General features: G+C 42.6%; 2 protein-coding genes across 2 annotated transcripts in view; both read right to left on the bottom strand.

The window, feature by feature from the left end:
* LOC142501632 (uncharacterized) overlaps positions 1–6,065 on the bottom strand; it is a 28,105-nt gene extending 22,040 nt beyond the window's left edge. The window contains exon 1 of the mRNA XM_075611772.1: positions 5,993–6,065. The gene's annotated coding sequence lies outside the window, so the exon portion shown is untranslated. The remainder of the gene's footprint in view (positions 1–5,992) is intronic.
* Positions 6,066–7,938: 1,873 nt separating this feature from the next.
* On the bottom strand, positions 7,939–12,767 carry LOC142501631 (uncharacterized). The gene is made up of 5 exons (XM_075611770.1): positions 12,645–12,767; positions 11,849–12,067; positions 9,993–10,073; positions 9,481–9,792; positions 7,939–8,485 (listed from the first exon to the last, which is right to left on the bottom strand). Exons 1-5 carry the CDS (start codon positions 12,703–12,705, stop codon positions 8,064–8,066), a joined length of 1,095 nt encoding a protein of 364 aa, XP_075467885.1. The 5' UTR covers positions 12,706–12,767; the 3' UTR covers positions 7,939–8,063.
* Positions 12,768–21,196: the final 8,429 nt, after the last annotated feature.

Genomic DNA, 21,196 nt, shown 5'->3' with positions numbered 1-21,196 from the left:
TCGAATGTTATGCAAATAATACACGTCAGCTGTGACACAATGCAGGGAATGCCCCCACACTGTAATGCAAATCCCCTTTGTATTGTGAGCAATGAAACGTAAACAGTACTATACTGTTATACGTCCCCGCTCCATTGACTTCCATTGATGTACAGAAGATGTTTTTTTTCTAAGTGCCGTTCCGGCAGCCTTAGCGATCGTTCTCCCGTCCAAACTGCCAACTTTAGTTGGCGGGAGAAATCGGCCATAACATCTCAATTTCGTAGTGCCGATCAGCCCCGATAAGCTGTTTTTTTTTGTTGAATCCAGCCGATTTAAAAAAGTGGCGATCAGTGTCGAAAACAGGCTTATCGGCAGCCGACTGGCCATAACCAAATTATCGGCTCCGAAACCTGGCGATATGAAACACTTATCGGCGCTTACTGAATCTCAAACCCAATTTTGGCTATAAAATGGCCATATTTCCCTTATCAACGCTTACTGCATGAGGCCCATAGTTTCAAATAGCTTTTTTGTTATATTTTGTATTACCTATTACTTGGTTCTATATTTTTCTCCTTCAGGCCCCAAGTGTGAACTTTGCCCTTTGAGCTGGGTTGCACTAAATGGTAAATGCTATTACTTTTCGGAGGAAAGGAAGAACTGGAGTGCAAGCAGAGAGTATTGTGAGCAGATTAAGTCAAAGATCACTTCTATGGAGGAAGACAAAGAGAAGGTGGGGTACCATGGATTTCTGAGGTATTAGCTTATGGAGGTAATGCATGACGCTCAGGTTTGAATGAAAGTGACAAAGAAAGTGGCACTAGTAGGATTTAGGGAAGGAAGATTCAGTGATACAGAGTGTCCTCTCTTACACTGGGCAGTACAGCAGGATCTGAGCTTCAGAGCTTAGTATAGTATCTATGGTACTGGATGGTTACCTGAAACAACACCGACATAGCTTAATACTGTACAATGCTGATATTATGTAAGGATCGTGGTGTGCCAAAAGGATTGCCAATGTTCATGGCAACACTAACTATGTACAAATATTACCACCAGAATTATATTAAATAAATACCCTTTAATGTTTTAGTGTACCTTCATGCACAATTACTGGACATGTCATTATAACGGGTCACACATTCCTTAGCAGCAATAAAAAAAAGCTTAGGAGAGTTGATAGATTATTTCTTTTCTAGGTCCTTATTTCCAACCAAGTTCCCATGAGGAAAGGTCACTTTTGGATTGGTCTAAAGAAGACAGATGGACATTGGTACTGGGAGACTGGTGGCAAATTACAAAAAGATATGTAAGTTTGTGCATGTAAATCCTGTAATACTATACAGTATGTATACTTCTCTGCTTAGAGTAATTAACTTTACAGCTCAAAGTCTACAGTACATTAGCCTTTCTGCAGCCAGGGGTGATTAGTTGGCACTTGTATAAACAAATACATTTTATATTTCAACAAACAAATATATAAAGAATAATTTTCAGAAAGAGGCAAGGGTTGGAGCTGGTGTTAGCTCTATGTATATTACATAGTTACATAGTTTGTATATATTTGATCATGTGGCTGCATCCAGGGCCGCCGACAGGGGGGGACAGAAGGGGCAGGTGTCCCGGGCCTGGTGTCTGTGGGGGGGCCTGGCCAGCTGGCGTTGCAAGTGGGGCCTGACCTCTGGCCAGGCCCGGCTGCTGGTCCTCTCGCTAGGCCCGGGCCCCAGCTCTCTTCTTCCTTCTCTGTCCCACACCGAGCATCCAACGCCAGCGTGAGATGGGCCTCTGTGATGTCAGCGCTCCGGAAGTAAGCTTGGCTCAGCTTCCGGTACGTGTCAGCAGAGGGAGGCCCGGCACATGCACGCGCCAGTGTTGCAAGCACGTGGGACAGTGCGGAAGAGGCCTGCAGCTGAAGGAGAGCCGGGGCCCAACGTGCAGCACCAGCCGCCGAGCCCCCCACAGACACCGGGTCGCCGGGCCTGAACATCCACAAGGTAAGTCTGTTTTTTAAGTATGGGGGGGAATTTTGTATATGTTTTTTTTTTTGTTTTATATACATTGGGGTTTTTTTTTATATGTATTGGGGTATTTTTGATATGTATTGTTTTTTTTGTATGCATTGGGTTTTTTAATATGTATTGGGGTATTTTGTATATGTATTGAATTTTTTTATATGCATTGGGATTTTTTATATGTATTGTTTTTTTTTAGTGTTGTACCATTTAAAAAAAAATTAAAAAAAAAAAAAACGGGTAACGGGTACCCGTTCAAAATGGAAGATTTTATCCGGCCGGGTACCCAGTTACCCAGATGGCACTTACCTGCAGGGACGGATGACCAGTGAGAAAGACTGCGGCGTCATCTGGAACCAGCAGCAGACGTCCTGCTGGCGGTGGCAGCAGCCGAAGGTCTTACTCACCCGACAGGAGCAGCAGGAACAGAGCACACAACTGATGCCTGTGTGAGCCAGGGAAGCATGTGGGCAGGAGCCGTCTGTCCAATAGGAACGCTTCTGCTCCAGTCACATGCTTCCCCGGCTCACACAGGCATCAGTTGTGTGCTTTGCTCCTGCTGCTCCCGCCGGATGAACAAGGCCACCAGGACAACTGCTGCTGGTCTCAGATGTCGCTTCGGTCTTCCGTCACCATCTGCAGGTAAGTAAGTGTTTAACTATTTTCAGCTGCCCTGAAATTACCCGGTGCCGTCCCAGCACCCTGCTACTGGGTTATGGTAATTTCCGGGTAGCTAAAAAAGTACCGGGTATTTTTCGGGTTCCCGGTACATCACTAGTTTTATTTTATATGTATTGGGGTTTTTTTTTCATATATGCCTTTTTTTAATATGTTTTGGGGACTATTTATATGTATTGTTTTTTTTAACATGTATTGGGGTTTTCGTATGTTATTGGGTGTTTTATATGAATTGGGGGGTTTATATTTATTTTGGTAGGTTTTATATGTATTGGGTTTTTTATACATGGGGGGTTATATGTATTGTAGGGTTTCAAATGTATTGGGAAGGTGGTTTTATGTATGTATTTGGGGGGTTGTATATATTTGGGGAGGTGGGGGTTGTATATATTTGGGGGGTGGGGATTGTTTTGTATTTATTTGGGGGTGGGAAGTTTTTTTTATTGGGGTTGGGGGTTTTTGGAATACATTTTGTGGGGGGTATTGTGTAAGGGGGAAGGGAATGAGTGTGAGGAGGGGGATTGAGTGAGAGTAGGGTAATTGATGCAGAGGGGGAGAGTGAGAGGAGAGGGGGGTGAGTGAGGAAAAGGGGGACGAAGGGGAGAAAATACATGTGAGGCGGGGGCAGGGATTGAGTGAAAGTGGGGTAATTGATGGACATTTTCTCAAATTTATTTTACTTTAGTTAATATGTTAAGGAGAAAAGTGAAAGGTGCCAAAGTGGAAGATTTAGTTGTTCAGATGTACAGTAGTAGGCTTCACTGTTCTCTCAGATACCTCTACTTATACAGGATGACTCAGACTATCATAGTAAACCCAGATGATTCAATGGTACCCTTGGCACAGAATAAAGCAATATGCTCTGCAATAGTTAAACCACTATTTTTGTGCAGCTAACAAAGTGAGAGCTGATTGCAGAGGCTGGCCCTGGCTGGACCTACCTGAACAAACTGCCCACCCCCTCTAAACTTGCGTTCAAAAGGCAGTCTGCTGCCCCCTCCCACACCTCACCCCCGCTCAACAAGATGTTTACACCCCTTTCATCTCTCCTCCCCCAATAAACAACCCTGGGCCAAGGTCAAGATTTCATTCATGGGCCCTGGGAAAGCTGTCAGTGAGCCTGTTTTTGTGTATCCACATTGACCAATCATAATGAAGATACAATTAATATTGTCTTCAAGAGCTGACACACATTGTTTAGATCAGGGTTTCCCAAACTTTTTTTTCCGTGACCCGGTTATTTTTGAACTTCTCCTTCGTGACCCACTAAAAATGTTATCGCCTATACTGGCCTATAGGGCCTGCACAGACACACACACAGCCACTGATACACACACACACAGCCACTGACAGACACGCAGCCACTGACACACGCAGCCACTGACACACACACTGATACATACACACAGCCTCTGATACACACACACGCAGCCACTGACACACACACGCAGCCATTGACACACACACGCAGCCACTGACACACACGCAGCCACACAGATACACACACACACTGATACACACACACTGATACACACACACTGATACAGATACACACACACACACTCGCTCTCCCCTATACCCACACACACTCGCTCTCCCCTATACCCACACACACTCACTCTCCCCTATACCCACACAGACACAAACAGTGAATTACAGGCAACGACGGATGTGAGTGACTGGAGAGGGGGCCAGGGGCACTTGGGTGGGAGGGGACCAGGGGCACTTGGATGGGAGGGAGGGGACATGGGGCACTTGGGTGGGAGGGAGGGGGCCAGGGGCACTTGGGTGGGTGGGTGGGAGGGAGGGGGCCAGGGGCACTTGGGTTGGCCAGGGGCACTTGGGTGGGAGGGAGGGAGGGGGCCAGGGGCACTTGGGTGGGAGGGAGGGAGGGGGCCAGGGGCACTTGGGTGGGAGGGAGGGGGCCAGGGGCACTTGGGTGGGAGGGAGGGAGGGGGCCAGGGGCACTTGGGTGGGAGGGAGGGAGGGGGCCAGGGGCACTTGGGTGGGAGGGAGGGAGGGGGCCAGGGGCACTTGGGTGGGAGGGAGGGGGCCAGGGGTACTTGGGTGGGAGGGAGGGAGGGGGCCAGGGGCACTTGGGTGGGAGGGAGGGAGGGGCCAGGGGCACTTGGGTGGGAGGGAGGGAGGGGGCCAGGGGCACTTGGGTGGGAGGGAGGGAGGGGGCCAGGGGCACTTGGGTGGGAGGGAGGGAGGGGGCCAGGGGCACTTGGGTGGGAGGGAGGGGGCCAGGGGCACTTGGGTGGGAGGGAAGGGGCCAGGGGCACTTGGGTGGGAGGGAGGGGGCCAGGGGCACTTGGGTGGGAGGGAGGTGGCCAGGGGCACTTGGGTGGGAGGCAGTGACTGGGTGGGGTGACTTACCTTGCCGCCGGACGCTTTCCCCTGCTGCCCCCGATATCCCCTGCTGCTCGGGACGGGAGGTGGGCTTGGGGGGACGGGAGGTGGGCTTGGGGGCACGGGAGGTGGGCTCGGGAGGGGGTGCCACGGGAGGTGAGCTCGGGAAGCTGGCTGCGGGGGGAAGCAGGCCGCAGTATGAGCTTGAACTTCCCCCTCCGTCCCATGTAACGTGCGGGCCGCAGAGGAGCTGGTACTTCCTCCTCCGTCCCACGTTTGGAGCGGGGGGGAGGAAGGGAGCAGGCCCTGCATGCCCTGCGCAAGCGCGCGGGACCGCAGGGGAAAATCGCCGCCATTTTTTTAAAATTGAGCAGGGGGGACGGGAGACACCGCGCGGCCAGCCTCGCTGCGACCCGACAATTTTGGTGCCGTGGCCCGGTGCCGGGTCGCGACCCACCATTTGGGAAACGCTGGTTTAGATGATCTCTGATTAAATTCTAATCCCAGTTTTACATCTGCAGATTTTCGGAGGTATCAGGTGAGCACCACTGTGCTACCTTTGGAAATAATTTGTCATCTGAAAGCTGCTCTAACCCCAACAAATGGATATGTAAGAAGAAGGCATATGTGTTCCCCTGACTCATACCAGTTCCATTGCGGATATTGAGGAAGTGGTCAAATTGGTTTGATTTTAGAGCAATGGCTCTTAATCTTTCCTCTGGATACCAAACCAACGTTTAGTAATAAAATAAATGTACATAACCGTATGACAGGAAGATGGCAATTCATACATATAACATGGTCTGTCAGGGATTACTTCGGATTTCTTTAGAAAAATTTAATCATCACAAAAACACAACGTTTCATCCCTCTTAGGGGACTTTCTCAAGTGACTGGCTTGCAAAGACTACAACAAAGTCCAGTATAAATAGCAATCAACACCCATGTGAAAACAATTAAAACATCACCTAATTACCCCCCAGTAGTCACATGATAATGCACATCCTGGTCTTGGTCTACCATGCTGTCCGGTCCGGTCGCGCTGACGTCATCAACTGGTTCCTTGCGTGCTGACGTCATCCGCAGGTCCTTCTGCGCGGTACGCTTCATCTGCCTGAACAGGCATGGGATCCTATGGACGTGCTCCCTCTGCTCCTCCTCTGTGTGTAGTTCATCCATCGTCGCGTGATCTCGCGAGATTTCGGGGTTATGATGATGTCACTGGAGACAGGAATAGATCTTCTCCTTAGCTGGGGATGCCGTTTTCATGCACATGCGCAGTGTGTTCATATCATTGTACGGCTGTATACCAGGGGAAAGATAGCTGAATCTGACTCATGGATGAGACTTCAGATCTAGGTGGAATGATGAGGAGAGGAGAGATATTAATCAATGTGAAAACATGTATAAAGTGCCACTATACCCTAAAAATAAAGATTTAAAATATGGGTAATTTCTTTCATGATTACTAGTCCATGAGTTACAGCAGCAGCAAGAGTGAAATAAACACTGTGGATGAGAGAAATCACATAAGATCAAAAAACATACAAGCGACTATTGAGGAAACAATTAAGGGACAAATAATCGTTAAGTCCCCTTGGTGTGACCGTGTCAAGTGTATATGTCCAGAAAGCTTCTCTCTGAAGCAACGCTATATCCCCTCCGAAGTTGCCCTGGATCTTTCTGCTTTCCTCTATGTTGGATGTTCCAGGCATATATCCCTGAACCAGGAGCACCGGTCTTAGCAAGTATCTTTATAAATTTTTTATGGTGTGCAGCTTTACATGTTATATTGCACTGTGAGGGATTACCCCGGAACAGGGTCAAAATCCACTGTATTATATACTGTACTATAATAGAATTGTCTGAGACCACCCAGGAACTTTGAGAATGAGATTGTTGAAGGGAGCAGGACTCAGTAAGTAAAGCCTAAAATTAATGTATCTTATTTTATTTCCGTGTTTTATATTTGCTTGTCACAAAGTGTTTGACAGTGGAACAAACCACTGAGGTTACAGAATGTAGGATAATCGTCATGCTTTATTTTTTCTTACTTGTGCGTTTTAACTCGTATTATTTTTATGATGATTATTGTTACTAATGAATTAATATAATGGGAGATTAAAGATGTAAAACATTACTTTTACATTGCGCTCCAGAGATTTCCGGTTGCATTTACAAGAGTTTGTATTTCTTATTTTGATTGGGTGTATAAAAGTACCAGTACATTTGTCTGTTGATTAAATGTGTATAACATTATTTTAAAGGTAGTTTAAGAAAAAGAAAATTAATAAAATAAAACAAGTGCTGAATATGTGCCAAGTGCTTTTATTTCCTGTGGCTTTCTCAGACACTGTTCAAGATCATGAATCTCTTATTTTGCTTCATGTTTGGGAAATCAGGAGGAGTATTATTGCTGTACTGTACTGCTGATTTATACTGTCAAATAGTGGACAATTAGTAATAGTTCAGGCACATAAAGGGGGGGGGGGGAGCAGGTAGTGTGATATTTTGTTATTTTACTACATAGAAGAAAGGACCAACATGGCTACCCACAGTTATTTGGCACATAAGGGGATAATCAAGGTCACTTATCCTATACCAAATGTATTTGTATATCCTTTACTGTATGGGGAATGTAAGGGAATTGTATTTTTTTTTACGTTTATCGAGGTTTTACATTAGTCGAAGTGATCAGACTTGACTTGCCATAGATTGCTGCTATCTCCATTCATATCAGAATAGTGAGCGATACCATGTGCTTGGTGGGTTTGAAATGTCCTTTCTGTATCTACAGTATATAGCAAACTGCAGTGGATATAACAATTGTAATAAGGCACAATCTCTGTTGGAAATTAAGCAGCAGCTTCCCCGTGTGGTTGTATTAATAAACAAAATGACAGTCAAACACTACTTTTGCTTTTTGACATTTTTTTATGCATCTATAATATTCTACACAAACATTTTACAAGGTACAGTAGGCTGAGTGTCTCTTTGACAGAGCCTGGAAAGTGTGTAATATTAGTGGTGGGCACTGTTCTACTGTAAATCTTCTCCTTCACTTTGTCCTTTCCCCTTTCCTTTCCCCTTTCCTTTCCCCTTTCCTTTTCCCTTTCCTTTTCCTTTTCCCTTACCTTTTCCCTTTCCTTCCCCAGCCCCAATGCCTCCCCCAGCCCCAATGCCTTCCCCACCCCCCATGCCTCCACCCACTCCTTGTAACATTTGTCCAAGTCCACCAAGCGATCGTTTTTGCCTAACTTGTTCCATTCCCCCTTGAACCTGATTCTCATTGTTCCCCAATTCTTTCACATAGCCCTTCCCATGCTCTCCTCCTTTCCCATGTTCTAAATCTTTCCCATAGCCCTTCCCATGGCCCCTTCCATGTTCTTCTCCTTTGCCGTGTTCCTCTTCGTGGCTGCCACCCTCTTCTTCATCTTGTGGTATTCCCATATCACCCTTTGCTGGAAGATAAAACATGGTAAGTAAGATTCTGATCTTTCTGTTTCTATTTGAAATAATACTATTTATTCAAATACCACCAATATTTAGATCTATTACAGTTATATGGTACATATTTAATCTTTACTGCATATGCGAGCTGTGACTTTAATTTTCCATCTGGACCAAAATGGCTTTGGCAGATATGTGTTAGCTCTTCTTGTGTAACATTTAACTTACCCAGATTAGGGGAGAGGGAGAAAATGACAGGGACTAGTACTGGTGAATGCATGTTTTAGAAATGACCTTGGGGTTTAAATAACATTCAGTTTAGGGAGCACTTATTTTAGTCTGGTTGTTTAAATATTTTATTAACGGTTCTTTGCGTGCACTAATGGTGCAAAGACAGATACTTCACCATGACAAGAATCCCAATGTTTGTGTGGGGGGAATGCTTCGTGCATATTACGAATCAGAGGCAAAAATGAATAACTTAAGAGATGTATCAGGGTGTTAACGGCCTCGAGAAATCTCTGTTTTTAGTGTAAACATGTCATACTGTAGGTAGCTGCTTTTTTAAGCAACCCCAGCTGATCAAATACATGTGACAGAACAAATTGATTTTTTGTGGTATCTGGATCTAGTGAACTATACATATTTGTTTTTTTATTTGAATTGGTACTCCTTCATTTATGATAGACTTTGCAATCTATTTTGTTTAAGGTAGGTAAGATTTCTTGTTGATTTGTACATATGGCATTTGAGGTTTGTATCCTAGTGTTTGGGTATTCTGCAGATACTGTTGAAATTTAAAATTCTGCTGTAAAAGGTTTAACAATGCATAGGAGAACTAGGGGTGAGATTTTATGGAGGGCACATGGGTAGAAAAGATAGGGGATACGCAGTCGGACCTAAAGAGGGAATATTTCGTCATTTTCTGCACCCATTAGTGGATAGGAAATTACTGCAAGAACAACTTAACCACAACCTTACTGCTGTTGAAGGGTACAGTACTTACAAAATATTGGTTTCATGCATTTCTTTCCACATGGGGATCTGCAGCAAATCATTTTACTGTCACAGTCTCCATCAGCAGCACAGTCAACCATTTTGGTGAAGTTGGGGAAGCGCATTGGATGTTTTCCATTTTCCTTATGTGAATTGTGTTTCTCAGAACATTCTTTCTCGCTCTGCCCTTGATCGCATTGTGTGTGTGGTGGGAAGTCTTTGTGTTTCATAAATTGTTTTTTCAACTTGCGCAACACTTCTGGGTGCTTTCTCAAATAGTCTTCAGGGCACATTCCATTAGTCTCGTCACTCTCATTGACATCTGATGAAACAAAAATATCTAGTTATTACAGGTGGCTATTTGTACATTTTACCTTTGAAACCTTCTATCTGTGCATCATACTGTCTGTATTTTCCCCATACTGCGTCCCATGCTAACGTTCTTGTATTTGTAACCTTATATATTCTCTCTTTCCCCATTATTCTTCACATGTTCTCTTTTCCTGTATCTTGCACATTTACCTTGCTCTTCATTTTTCTCTTCTTCACTTAATTCTCTGGGGTGTCTTCCATTTTCGGTGAATTCCATGTGTTCATCATTTTCTAAATACAAAGAACACTAATTTGAGAGTCTGATCATCCTGACTGCAACATATATCCATCAGGTTAATACTGTAAGTACAGCTGAAATGTGACTTGTCTTCTCAGGGGGACCTGATTGACAATTGCGAAAGATCCTTGGCAATTTTGAAAAAAAATAATAAACTTTCCATAAACAATCATTCTACAGCAGCAGTGTCACCTGCTTCGTCATCTGAACCGAAGTATCCATATTAAAAACATTGGCATCACTATCACAGTGTTTGTTAAAAAAAAAATATATGGGAACTAGCTGTATCCGGCATAACATACGCAGATCTAGCAGTTCTTAAAGGTTATTAATTAAACATTACACTTTGTTTTCACCCGTCCCTATAATGCTTTGCTGTCTCTTCTCCCCACTTCCCCACCTTACTTTCTGCTCCCTCATGCCATGCTCCTCGTTGCACTCTTTCCTCCCCTCTCTTTGCATCCCCTGCCTTACTGTGTCTGCTCTCTCTGTGTACACTACAGTCCCTTCCTCTCCTACTCATCTCATCTGTCTCCTCGTCTCCTTGCTGGCTCTCTGTTTCCTCTTATGAATCAACTTGCTGTCTCTCCTCCCCTCTCTTTGCACTTCCTCCTGCCCCATGTGCACACTGCTCTCTATTCCCTCCTCGTCATCCATCTGTCTCCTCTCCTTGCTGTCTCTCTGTCTCCTCTCCCCTTTTTGCTGTCTCTCCTCCCCTCCTTGCTTCCTTGCTTTTGTTGCTTAGCAACCCTTTAACAGCTGAACCTTTGTACGGAAACAACATATATATCACTATTACACATATAGTGTACCTTTCTGGACTGATATTATATGGCCAGGCTGCACTGACTTGCTTAAAATACTGTATATTGATTTTTTTTTTTTTTTTTTAAACAGAGGTAGAGCTAAAGTTGAATAAAAAAAGAAAATGAGGAATAATGTTATAAAATGGGGCTTGGAAAAAGTATAATTGTGTAAAGCCAGTTGAAAAGATAAAGTACTATTTACAGAGGAGGAGATTATTTCCTTAAAGATTTTTTATCATACTTAAGTAGATAAATTACAGTTACAATAAAATGAAAGTCCTCACCCAAATAGACCAGGTTGTATCACTTTTTTTGTACAATTTTAAGAGTTGTTACAATATAGTAATTTAAACATTCAAATTTAGGCTTGAATGAATAACTGCAAAAAAAACACAATATTAAATCTTACTGCTCATTCCTAATTCATGGAAAGGATAGTGTCCGTAGACAATATTAAGCACAACCCGTGTTTTAATGTTGATATCTTTCCAAGAGGAAAAATTGCTGAATAATAGGGAGTAGAGATGGGTGAACCCGCCCAATCCGATTCCTGGATTTTCTCGCATTTTCCCCTCAAAATCCATTACACAGTGTTAAATCCGCAAATGAATTTGGCCGATTTTAATCGGCGTGGATTCGTCAATTGGATTCACGATTGGCTAAAATCCACTGACATTGATAGAATGCAATCCGTTGGCGGGTTCTTACAAATTCACCAACGGATTGCAGAATACGCGGATTGTACTGGCAATAATAATAAAAAAAACCTGCAAAATGCGAATCGCCCTTTTTGAGATTGATCTGCGGAAATCTGCAGACCAAAGGAACCGGACGATCCGCTGCGAATCCAAATCCGCCCATCTACAATAGGGAGTTACGGTGATATAAGGAGATATGTCATTAGATTGTAAGTGGGACCACACATTTGAGCAATGGAATCCTTGATGTAGGACAGCACTTACCAAACATAGACTTCATACACTTCATTCCACAGGGGGATCTGCAGCATTTTCGGTTACCCTCACAGACTCCCTCAGCCGCACAGTCAGGCATTTTTGTGAAATCAGGGAAAATCATTGCGGTTTTTCCATCTTTTTTATCTTTCTTGAACTTCAATTTTTCTGGATGCTTTCTAAAAAAATCTTCAGGACACATCCCACTCTGCTTCTCAGCCGCAGGACCTGTAAATAGGAACAATGTCTAATCATCAACATCAAAGCTGGGCATCGAAATAATCCACATGGATTTATTTCTATAAATAAACATAATGGGTGATATTGTGTTTAACAACATCATAAGCTGCTGTATGGTAAAAGAGTGCTTAGTACATATAAACCTAGAAAGGTATACCTGGAAATAAAGGTGTAAGGGCTTTCTACTACCTGAGGTACAGTAAAACACACTACAGTAATTATTATACCAAACTCAAAATGTATCTACAGTATTTCCTCTTTATAAACAGTTTTACATGTGCCTGCTCACAAAACAAGATGTTTACCTGTGACCCTCAATCTCCAAATGCTACATCAATCATTGTTTAATGTACAGTAGATCTGTAACTCCTGTCTTTAAACCTAAGAATCTGCAAATTTACTTAACAGTGGCCTCTATTCTACAGGTATGTATGTTGTGAAATGGTATGTCAAGGAGGAACTTTTCATTTGAATTTAGCTCAGAGGCTTTTCTGATATGGGGAAGTCGCTTCACAACAAAACAGAGCCCAATGTATCCAAAAAGCCCAATCATTTGTCATCTTACCATCCATAAGTGCACTCGCCACTGCTACAAGCAGCAAGCTGGACAAAATTTCCATCTTCATGGTGGTGACAGAGCAAGATCTGCTATCAATAATAATTGGAAGGAAAGTTCTGTTCAGATTTCCAAAGGCAAATGACCCCTATTTATATCAACCTGTAGAGGACTGCATCAGGCCCTGGATCACTAGCCATTAATTATCCAATCATTCCAGTACAAGGGGTTTGAACTGAACAGATTATCGGTAACCTTTCTAATGTATTGTTACTCTTATCTGTGTAGTGTGATATGCAACATGAAGCTGAAACCAAAAACCTTTTGGGGAGTGTATACTGTACTTAACATTTTGGAATAGTTCCATAAAAATAAAGTGTGTCCTCTGTGACGTCTGTGGTATGAGCCCTTTTTGATTATATATTGTGAGCCCTTTGTGATTATATATATGCCCTTTACCTTAACAATCCCTACAAAGAATTAAAACAAGTGAGGGTAGTGGCAGTGAAAGCTTCCAGTTCCTACCAAACTTGTATTTATACAAATACCTTCTTATCTTCCCCTAGAAATAGCCCCAATCTATTCTCCATCCAAGATAGGTAACACGGTTTATTCTGCCATCCCTTCATTAGTTTAGACATATATATATATGTCTATATATATATATATATATATATATATATATATATATATATATATATATATATATATATATATATATATATATATACAGTATATATATATATTCCATCCCCCCAATCACATTCATCAAAATCTCCATTTAAACTGAATGATCGGCAATAATAGTGTTAACCACATACTGTACATACAGTTATAGACAGTACATTCAACTCCTCAAAGTTGTCCACAGGAACAGTTGTAGCTTTGGCATCAGCAAAATGAAGTCCCACCATGAAATCACTTATCTTGCACACTCTTTATACACAAAACCGAACTTGTTGCCATTTTCTCGTCTCCAATTTCTGCAGCTCAGACGATTTCCAGTGTTAAAATACTGATGCAACTGGTTTTATTATAACCCAGCACCATTGGGACTATAAATATGAGTACGGTGGCCGGAAGTAGGGGTGTGGAGCTGGAAGTAGGGGTACGAGGGATGGAAGTAGGGGAGTGGGGGCTTGAAGTAGGGGAGCGGGGGCTGGAAGTAGGGGAGCAGAGCTTGAAGTAGTGGTACAAGGGATGGAAGTAGGGGAGTGGGGGGTGGAAGTAGGAGTGTGGAAGATGGAAGTAGAGGTGCAGGAGCTGAAAGAAAAGGTGTGGGGCTGGAAGTAGGGGTGCTAGGCTGGAAGTAGGGGTGCAGGGGATGGAAGTAAGGGTACGAGGGATGGAAGTAGGGGAGCGGGGGCTGGAAGTAGGGGAGCAGGGCTGGAAGTAGGGGTGCGGGGATGGAAGTAGAGGTGCAGGAACCTAAAGAAAAGGTACATGGGCTGGAAGTAGTGCAGATGTTGGAAGTAGGGGTACGAATGCTGAAAGTAGGGGGTGCAGGAGCTGAAAGTAGGGTTTCGGTGGCTGGAAGTAGGGGATGCAGCAGCAGAAAGTAGGGGTGTGGGTGATGGAAGTAGGGGTTCAAGGGATGGAAGTAAGGGTGCGGGGGAAGGAAGTAGTGGTGCGAGGGATGGAAGTAGGAGTGCAGGGGCTGGAAATAGGGGTTAAAGGCCTGGAAGTAGTAATGCAGGGGATGGAAGTAGGTGTGCGAATGGTGGAAGTAGGGGTGCAGAGGTTGGAAATAGGGGTGTGGGGGCTGGAATGTGGGATGCAGGGGCTCAAAGTACTGTAGGCAAATTCTTCGGCTAAGTTCTCAAACCTGGCGAAATTTACAGTTTTTGACGAACTCCAAAAGTCAAGCTTTTTAAAATGCTTCCCAAGTAAAAATCTTGACAGCCTAAAATCAGGGGTCTCCTCTCACAGGAAACACCCTTCTTATACTGTATTAGGCAAAATACATAGGGGCCTATGCAGAGAGCAGCGAATTTTCGAAATTCGCCATTTTTTGGAGATAATCGCGCAGAAAACAGCAGAAAATGGAGATTTCCGAAAAACGCGCCAATTTTTCATTTCTATTTGTAAAACTTGCCTCGCGGCTGGCGAGAACCGCAATCTCGCCAGTTTAAAAAATATCCGTATGCAGAGAGGCGCGAACGGCATCTAGCGGCTGTTCGCGCCAATAAAATGGCGCGATTGTCTCCGTTTTGCCTCGCCAAAAAAAACTGCCGCTCGCGGCCATTGCAAAGGGAAAAAAAAAGGCGCGAATTTGTTTTAACACATTTCTGAAGCGCGCATCTCGCCAATTTAAACTCGCCACACGCATCCATGTTAAACATAGCAGAATTCGCACTTTTCTGCATATGGAGATTAAAACTCTCCAAAAAAGCTACTTTTTAATAAATTCGCCAATTTTAAAATTCGCTGCTCTCTGCATAGGCCCCATACTGTATACAAACACAGACATATATATAATGTCTAATAAAATAACTATGTGTAATACATATATAGGAACCATACAATATTAAAAGTTAAATTAACTATAATAGATAAAAACAGAATAGACAAACTGATTCTTGGTATTTCTCTACATTTTGAAATAATTATGTTTTATCCACTGTATAGCAATTATTTCCTTCTGCTCTTATTGATTATAATTCTTAGCATGAATTTCATATTATTTCTATTTTGTTGAGTATATATATTTTTCACGTGTTTACACATCCTAAAGGATTTTTGTGTGTGAAGTACTGTTCTGTTTATGGATGTTCTACAAGAACCTTAGTCTGTACCATGAGCCTCTACTGAGCTGCACAGATATTTAGCTGTGTGAATGAGGCAAGGCATTTTGAAAGATGTGTACTTTAGTCTCATGGTCTATCTGGAAAAATGGCTCATGCATAGGCCAATTCATGCTCTAGGGATATTATAGAGTCTTGGCAAAGATAACCATCATGATAATATAAATGGTGAACCAAGCTGTTTATCTGACCTTTGAAAATAAAATAAGATGTGTTTTCGTGTACTTTTTTAATCTAAGGATTAGTACCATTTTGGCCATTTCAAAGTGCCATATTAAATTAAAGGGCAGAGCTCTAATTTATTTATCAGCAAAATATACCTTGTAAAATGTAGTAGCATGCATTGCAAAGCTGTAAGTGAAAGTAAACTCACCGATGATTTGTTTGTATGTTTATACCATTCTGTTAGTCTGGAAATTTCCTTGTACCACATTTCAAGGCACTGATGGGCATTTCAAAAATAGCAGCAGCATCGTACACTCAAAATGTGTTGAGAAACCCCCTGAAGACCTGTGTTTGAAGATGTCTGACCTTAAAGATAAGCTGTGTGTCACAGGTAAATGAAATGCCTTTGTGCACAATTCTCTGTATAAAGCTGGACAGAGAACTCTGAACTCACCAGGCTATACAGTGGTGTGAAAAAGAAAGTAAACCCTCTTTGAATTCTATGGTTTTACATATCAGGACATAATAACAATCAACTGTTCCTTAGCCGGTCTTAAAATTAGGTAAATACAACCTCAGATGAACAACAACACATGACATATTACACCATGTCATGATTTATTTAACAAAAATAAAGCCAAAATGGAGAAACTATGTGTGAAAAACTACGTATACCCTTACTGCTTCCATAGGAATTAAGATGTTATGTAGCAGACAGGTGCTGCTAATCAAATGCCCGTGATTAATTGATCATCAAAGAGCACAAGAGTGATTATAAAGAAATCCCCCCAAGGTCCCTGTTACTTGCACTCTTTCAGTTCTTAGGATAAACATATGACTTAATAGTCGTATCAAAATATACATATTGTAGAGGGCATAGGTGACCAGTAGTACCACCTATACCCTCTACAATATGTATATTTAGATACAACTATTAGTCATATGTTTATCCTTAGAACTGACAGAGTGCAACTAACAGGGACCGTGGGGGGATTTCTTTATAATCACTCTTGTGCTCTTTAGTACCATATTTATGTCACCTGTGTGCACTAGTCTATCATTATCTACTTTGAATTAGGTGAGCAATGAGATCATAATTGTTATATTAATTGATCATCAGCAAGTGTGACCACCTCTATAAAAGCCAAAGTTTTAGCAGTTTGCAGGTCTGGAGCATTCAGGTGTGTGTTAACACAATGCCAAGGAGGAAAGACATCAGCAATGATCTTAGAGAAGCAATTGTTGCTGTCCATCAATCTGGGAAGAGTTATATGGCCATTTCCAAACAATTTAAAGTCCATCATTCTACAGTGAGAAAGATTATTCAAAAGTGGAAAACATTCAAGACAGTTGCCTATCTTCCTATGAGTGGACGTCCCTGCAAATTCACCCCAAGGTCAGACCGTGCAATACTCAGAGAAATTGCAAAAAACCCAAGGGTTACATCTCAGACTCTACAGGCCTCAGTTAGCATGTTAAATGTTAAAGTTCATGACAGTACAATTAGAAAAAGACTGAACATGTATGGTTTGTTTGGAAGGGTTGCACGGCTTAGGTTTGTAACTAGCATCTGAACAAACCACAAGACTTCTGGAACAATGTCCTTTGGACAGACAAGACCAAAGTGGAGATGTATGGCCATAATGCACAGAGACAAGTTTGGCGAAAACCAAACACAGCATATCAGCAAAAACACCTCATACCAACTGTCAAGCACGGTAGTGGAGGGGTGATGATTTGGGCTTGTTTTGCAGCCACAGAACCTTCAAACCTTGCAGTCATTGAGTCGACCATGAACTCCTCTGTATACCAAAGTATTCTAGAGTCAAATGTGAGGCCATCTGTCCGACAGCTAAAGCTTGGCCGAAATTGGGTCATGCAACAGGACAATGATCCCAAGCACACCAGCAAATCTACAACAGAATGGCTGAAAAAGAAAAGAATCAAGGTGTTGCAATGGCCAAGTCAAAGTCCAGACTTCAACCCGATTGAAATGCTGTGGCTGAACCTTAAGAGAGCTGTGCATAAACAAATGCCCACAAACCTCAATGAACTGAAGCAACGCTGTAAAGAATAGTGACCCAAAATTCCTCCACACCGATGTGAGGGACTGATAGTCATACAGAAAACTATTACTTCAAGTTATTGCTGCTAAATGAGTTCTACAAGCTATTAAATCATAAGTTATACTTAGTTTTTCACACATGGCTTCTCCATTTTGGCTTTATTTTTGTTAAATAAATCATGACACGGTGTAATATGTCACGGGTTGCTGTTCATCTGGAGGTTGTATTTACCTAATTTTAAGACCTGCTAAGGTTTTATGGTTATTATGTCCTGATGTAAAACCATAGAATTCAAAGAGTGTACTTCAAGGTGTACTTTCTTTTTCCAACCACTGTAGACCCTGTTGCTGCTAGGTCAAGATAGGGTTACCTAATGCTTGTCATATTTAGTGATGGATGGTGTCTCCAGAGACAGAAGCTAGATTTCAGATTGATGCAGATGGAAAAGAAACATAATCATGTTTTTTACTGCTAACATTTCACAAGACCGTACTCCTCACTATAACTAAATGTCTGACGGGACAATCACAGCAACACAGATCCACACAGTAGTTAGCTGGAGAGTTGAACTGTTCTAGTGTTGAATAGAGATATAGGGCCTCATGCACTAAGCGACGATTATGTGAAATCGGCAAGCTTATCGATTAGTCATGTTATTGGCGTTTTTCCCTCTCCGTATGCAGTAAGTGCCGAATACATTCAAAATCAAGCCGAAAACAAATCCGACCACTCTCACGATGATGAGCCGATCACACACAGGTGTATCGGCGTGCGTGGCGGGGTGCTGTTAGGTTGCACAATCACAAATCTTGCTGAATCAGGCGAAACAAGCATGTTTTTGATTGCGCGCCATATTTAAAGGCAACGTGTACTGCTAATCATTCTCTGTGTTGTTGGGAGTGAGAGAGAGAGAGACGCACAGAGCTGGACGATTGAAGATTTGCATATTGACTGAGAGACTTGTTGTGTATTGGGTGAGCTTTGTCCTTTGTTGTTTTGTTTACATCTTTGTCTTGTTTTATATGTGGAAGTGGTTCGTGTGATTGCCTGTACATTTCTTGTCTGTTTTTTGTGAGTGCTGGAAGTATGCCCGCAAAGCGTGGGAAGAGTGATGCTGGTGGGAGTGGGACTGCTACTCGTGCGAGTACGTGTCGGAGTGAACGTTCTGTTCAGGGGAGTGATGTTGCTGGTGCACCGAGTGGTGTTGCTGAGAGTGGGAGTGCTGTTGCTGGGAGTGGGAGTGCTGTTGCTGGGAGTGGGAGTGCTGTTGTTGGGAGTGGGAGTGCTGGTGCTGCGAGTGGTGTTGCTGGGAGTGGGAGTGCTGTTGTTGGGAGTGGGAGTGCTGTTGCTGTGAGTGGGAGTGCTGGTGCTGGGAGTGCTGGTGCTAGGAGTGGGAGTGCTGGTGCTGGGAGTGCTGCTGGTGGCGCAGTTGCTGATGGGGTGGATGGTGGTGGCGTGCTTGCTGGTGGCCAGCTTTTGGAGGCTCTTCCATTGGAAGAAGGAGAGTCCAGTCAGCACCAGCCAAGCTCTGACCCTAAACCTGCTCGGAAGAAACGTGTGGAGAAGCCACGTAATCCTCGCTTCAATGACCAGGAAAATACAGCTCTTGTCACTGGCATTCTGGAGCACTATGACAGTATCTATGGACATTTAGTAGGTAAGTGTACCTTTACATTTATTATTCAAATACATGTGATCCTAGGTCATCTGAGTTTTGTTCATATGCAAATATGGGTACACAATATCTTTCTATGTTCATTAGTGTGGAAACACAGCTTTTTATCATGCCTTACAAGGACAAATAAACACAGCCGGTCAATTTGCCAGAACTGCATACAATATGAATGCAACCTTGCTTACATGTATAGGTTTAGTAGTGAATGCTCATGTGCTTCACATATTACACATAAAACAGCATGTTTGCTATCTCTTGGAACAGCTAGCAGTGTAGGAAACTGGTGCTTATATTATTATTAATTCACCTCATATCTTTTATATGTTTTTCAAGGGCGGACAAGTGCAGCAAGCAAAAAAGAAATGTGGGACACAATAGTCATTGGTGTCAATGCCTGTGGGAATCGTGTCAGGGACAAGTATCATTGTCGGAAAAGATTTGATGATATTAGGTCCAAATTGAAAAAGAAAATACAAGACCAACGCGTGCATGCTACTGGCACTGGAGGTGGGCCCACACCACAACGTCTCATATTGACTCCATTGGAGGAGCTGCTTCGGCCAAAATTACTTACCGTCGTCGTGGAAGGCTTGGCTGGTGACCGTGACATTGGAATTTATCCGTCACAATTTCCAGCAGGTGATAAATATTACTGTACTAGGCGTGTCGTTGCTTACACTTATTTTGCATATTTACACTGCTTTTTATACTGTCTTCACAATATAAGCATACCTGCATCTATATATGTATATGTCTGATTCTGTATATATATATATCTCAAAATAGACATATATGTAGTAGTCCTACTAAAAGCAGTAACTAATATAGCACGTGCCATTGCGTGCTCATTTACATGTGAATTCCCAAAATGCATAGCTGCAGTGGAAGCAATTGATGGTGGGCGAAGATGGGGAACAACAGGGTAGTACACATGTGTAACACATGTTAATCAGAAATTATTACTAGCTACAGGTACAGAACAGAAATATGCAGAATATTATTGTGTATTTTATTTATTTTACTCCGACAAACATGACATTACTGCCTATTTTAAGCATGCATCAAATATATTGCATGCAACGGCCTACAAACATCACTTGCACTAACACATCTATAGTTGTTTATGAAAAGGTCCATTTTTGCTTTAACTCATATACAGACAGCATAATGAGGCACACGTATCATATTTTATGTCATTGTTTTCATAACTTAAAAACTGCACACGACTATTTAGCTCATCTACCATTGTGTTAAAGCAGCTGCAATTAATATCTCATCACAGCATACACTTCAACAGAGGGGGTGGGGTTCAGCACACACACTAATTGCAGCCTCATTTTAGGGTCAACTTAGTTCACACCATTTTCACCTGTTTCAAGTAATTGAAAGGTGTGGCTGATTAGGCTTTTTGGGGAAGGGAATACCGTTATTACAACCTGACTAGCACAACTGAAGTTAATCACACTCATTTGAAAGCTTCACTTTAGCTACTAAATGCCCCAACAACTCATTACTTATCAAAGCGTACGTCACACATTAGTTCACTCATATCTATAGTTGAACTACTATCAAAGACACATTATCACACACTGCATGTGTTGTCATGTTGAGTCACAGCCACATTCAGGTGTGCCACATCTTCGATTAATGTACCACACATATCCTCTACCAAAAACAACACTTTTTGCAATATGACCACCTTCATGATAACCATTGTGAATGGTCATCTCATGATAGTTATGTACATTATGATACTGATATCACTACACAACATATGATTTTTATGTACAAATTTAATCTATTTATCCTCACGCATTACTGCAGAAACATAGTATGTTGTATGTTAGGGAA

The sequence above is a fragment of the Ascaphus truei genome, chromosome 8 (assembly GCF_040206685.1).
Source record: "Ascaphus truei isolate aAscTru1 chromosome 8, aAscTru1.hap1, whole genome shotgun sequence".
Taxonomy (NCBI): domain Eukaryota; kingdom Metazoa; phylum Chordata; class Amphibia; order Anura; family Ascaphidae; genus Ascaphus; species Ascaphus truei.
This window is presented reverse-complemented; position numbering and strand designations above follow the sequence as displayed.

What these genes read in the sequence shown, in the direction of transcription:
- LOC142501631 (XM_075611770.1), bottom strand. Translation starts at nt 12,705, where the DNA reads ATGAAGATGGAAATTTTGTCCAGCTTGCTGCTTGTAGCAGTGGCGAGT. An exon ending in GGCGAGTGCACTTATGGATG is followed by an intron (nt 12,068 to 12,644) that starts GTAAGATGACAA and finishes TCCTATTTACAG; the next exon opens with GTCCTGCGGCTGAGAAGCAG. An exon ending in GTGTATGAAGTCTATGTTTG is followed by an intron (nt 10,074 to 11,848) that starts GTAAGTGCTGTC and finishes CTTTGTATTTAG; the next exon opens with AAAATGATGAACACATGGAA.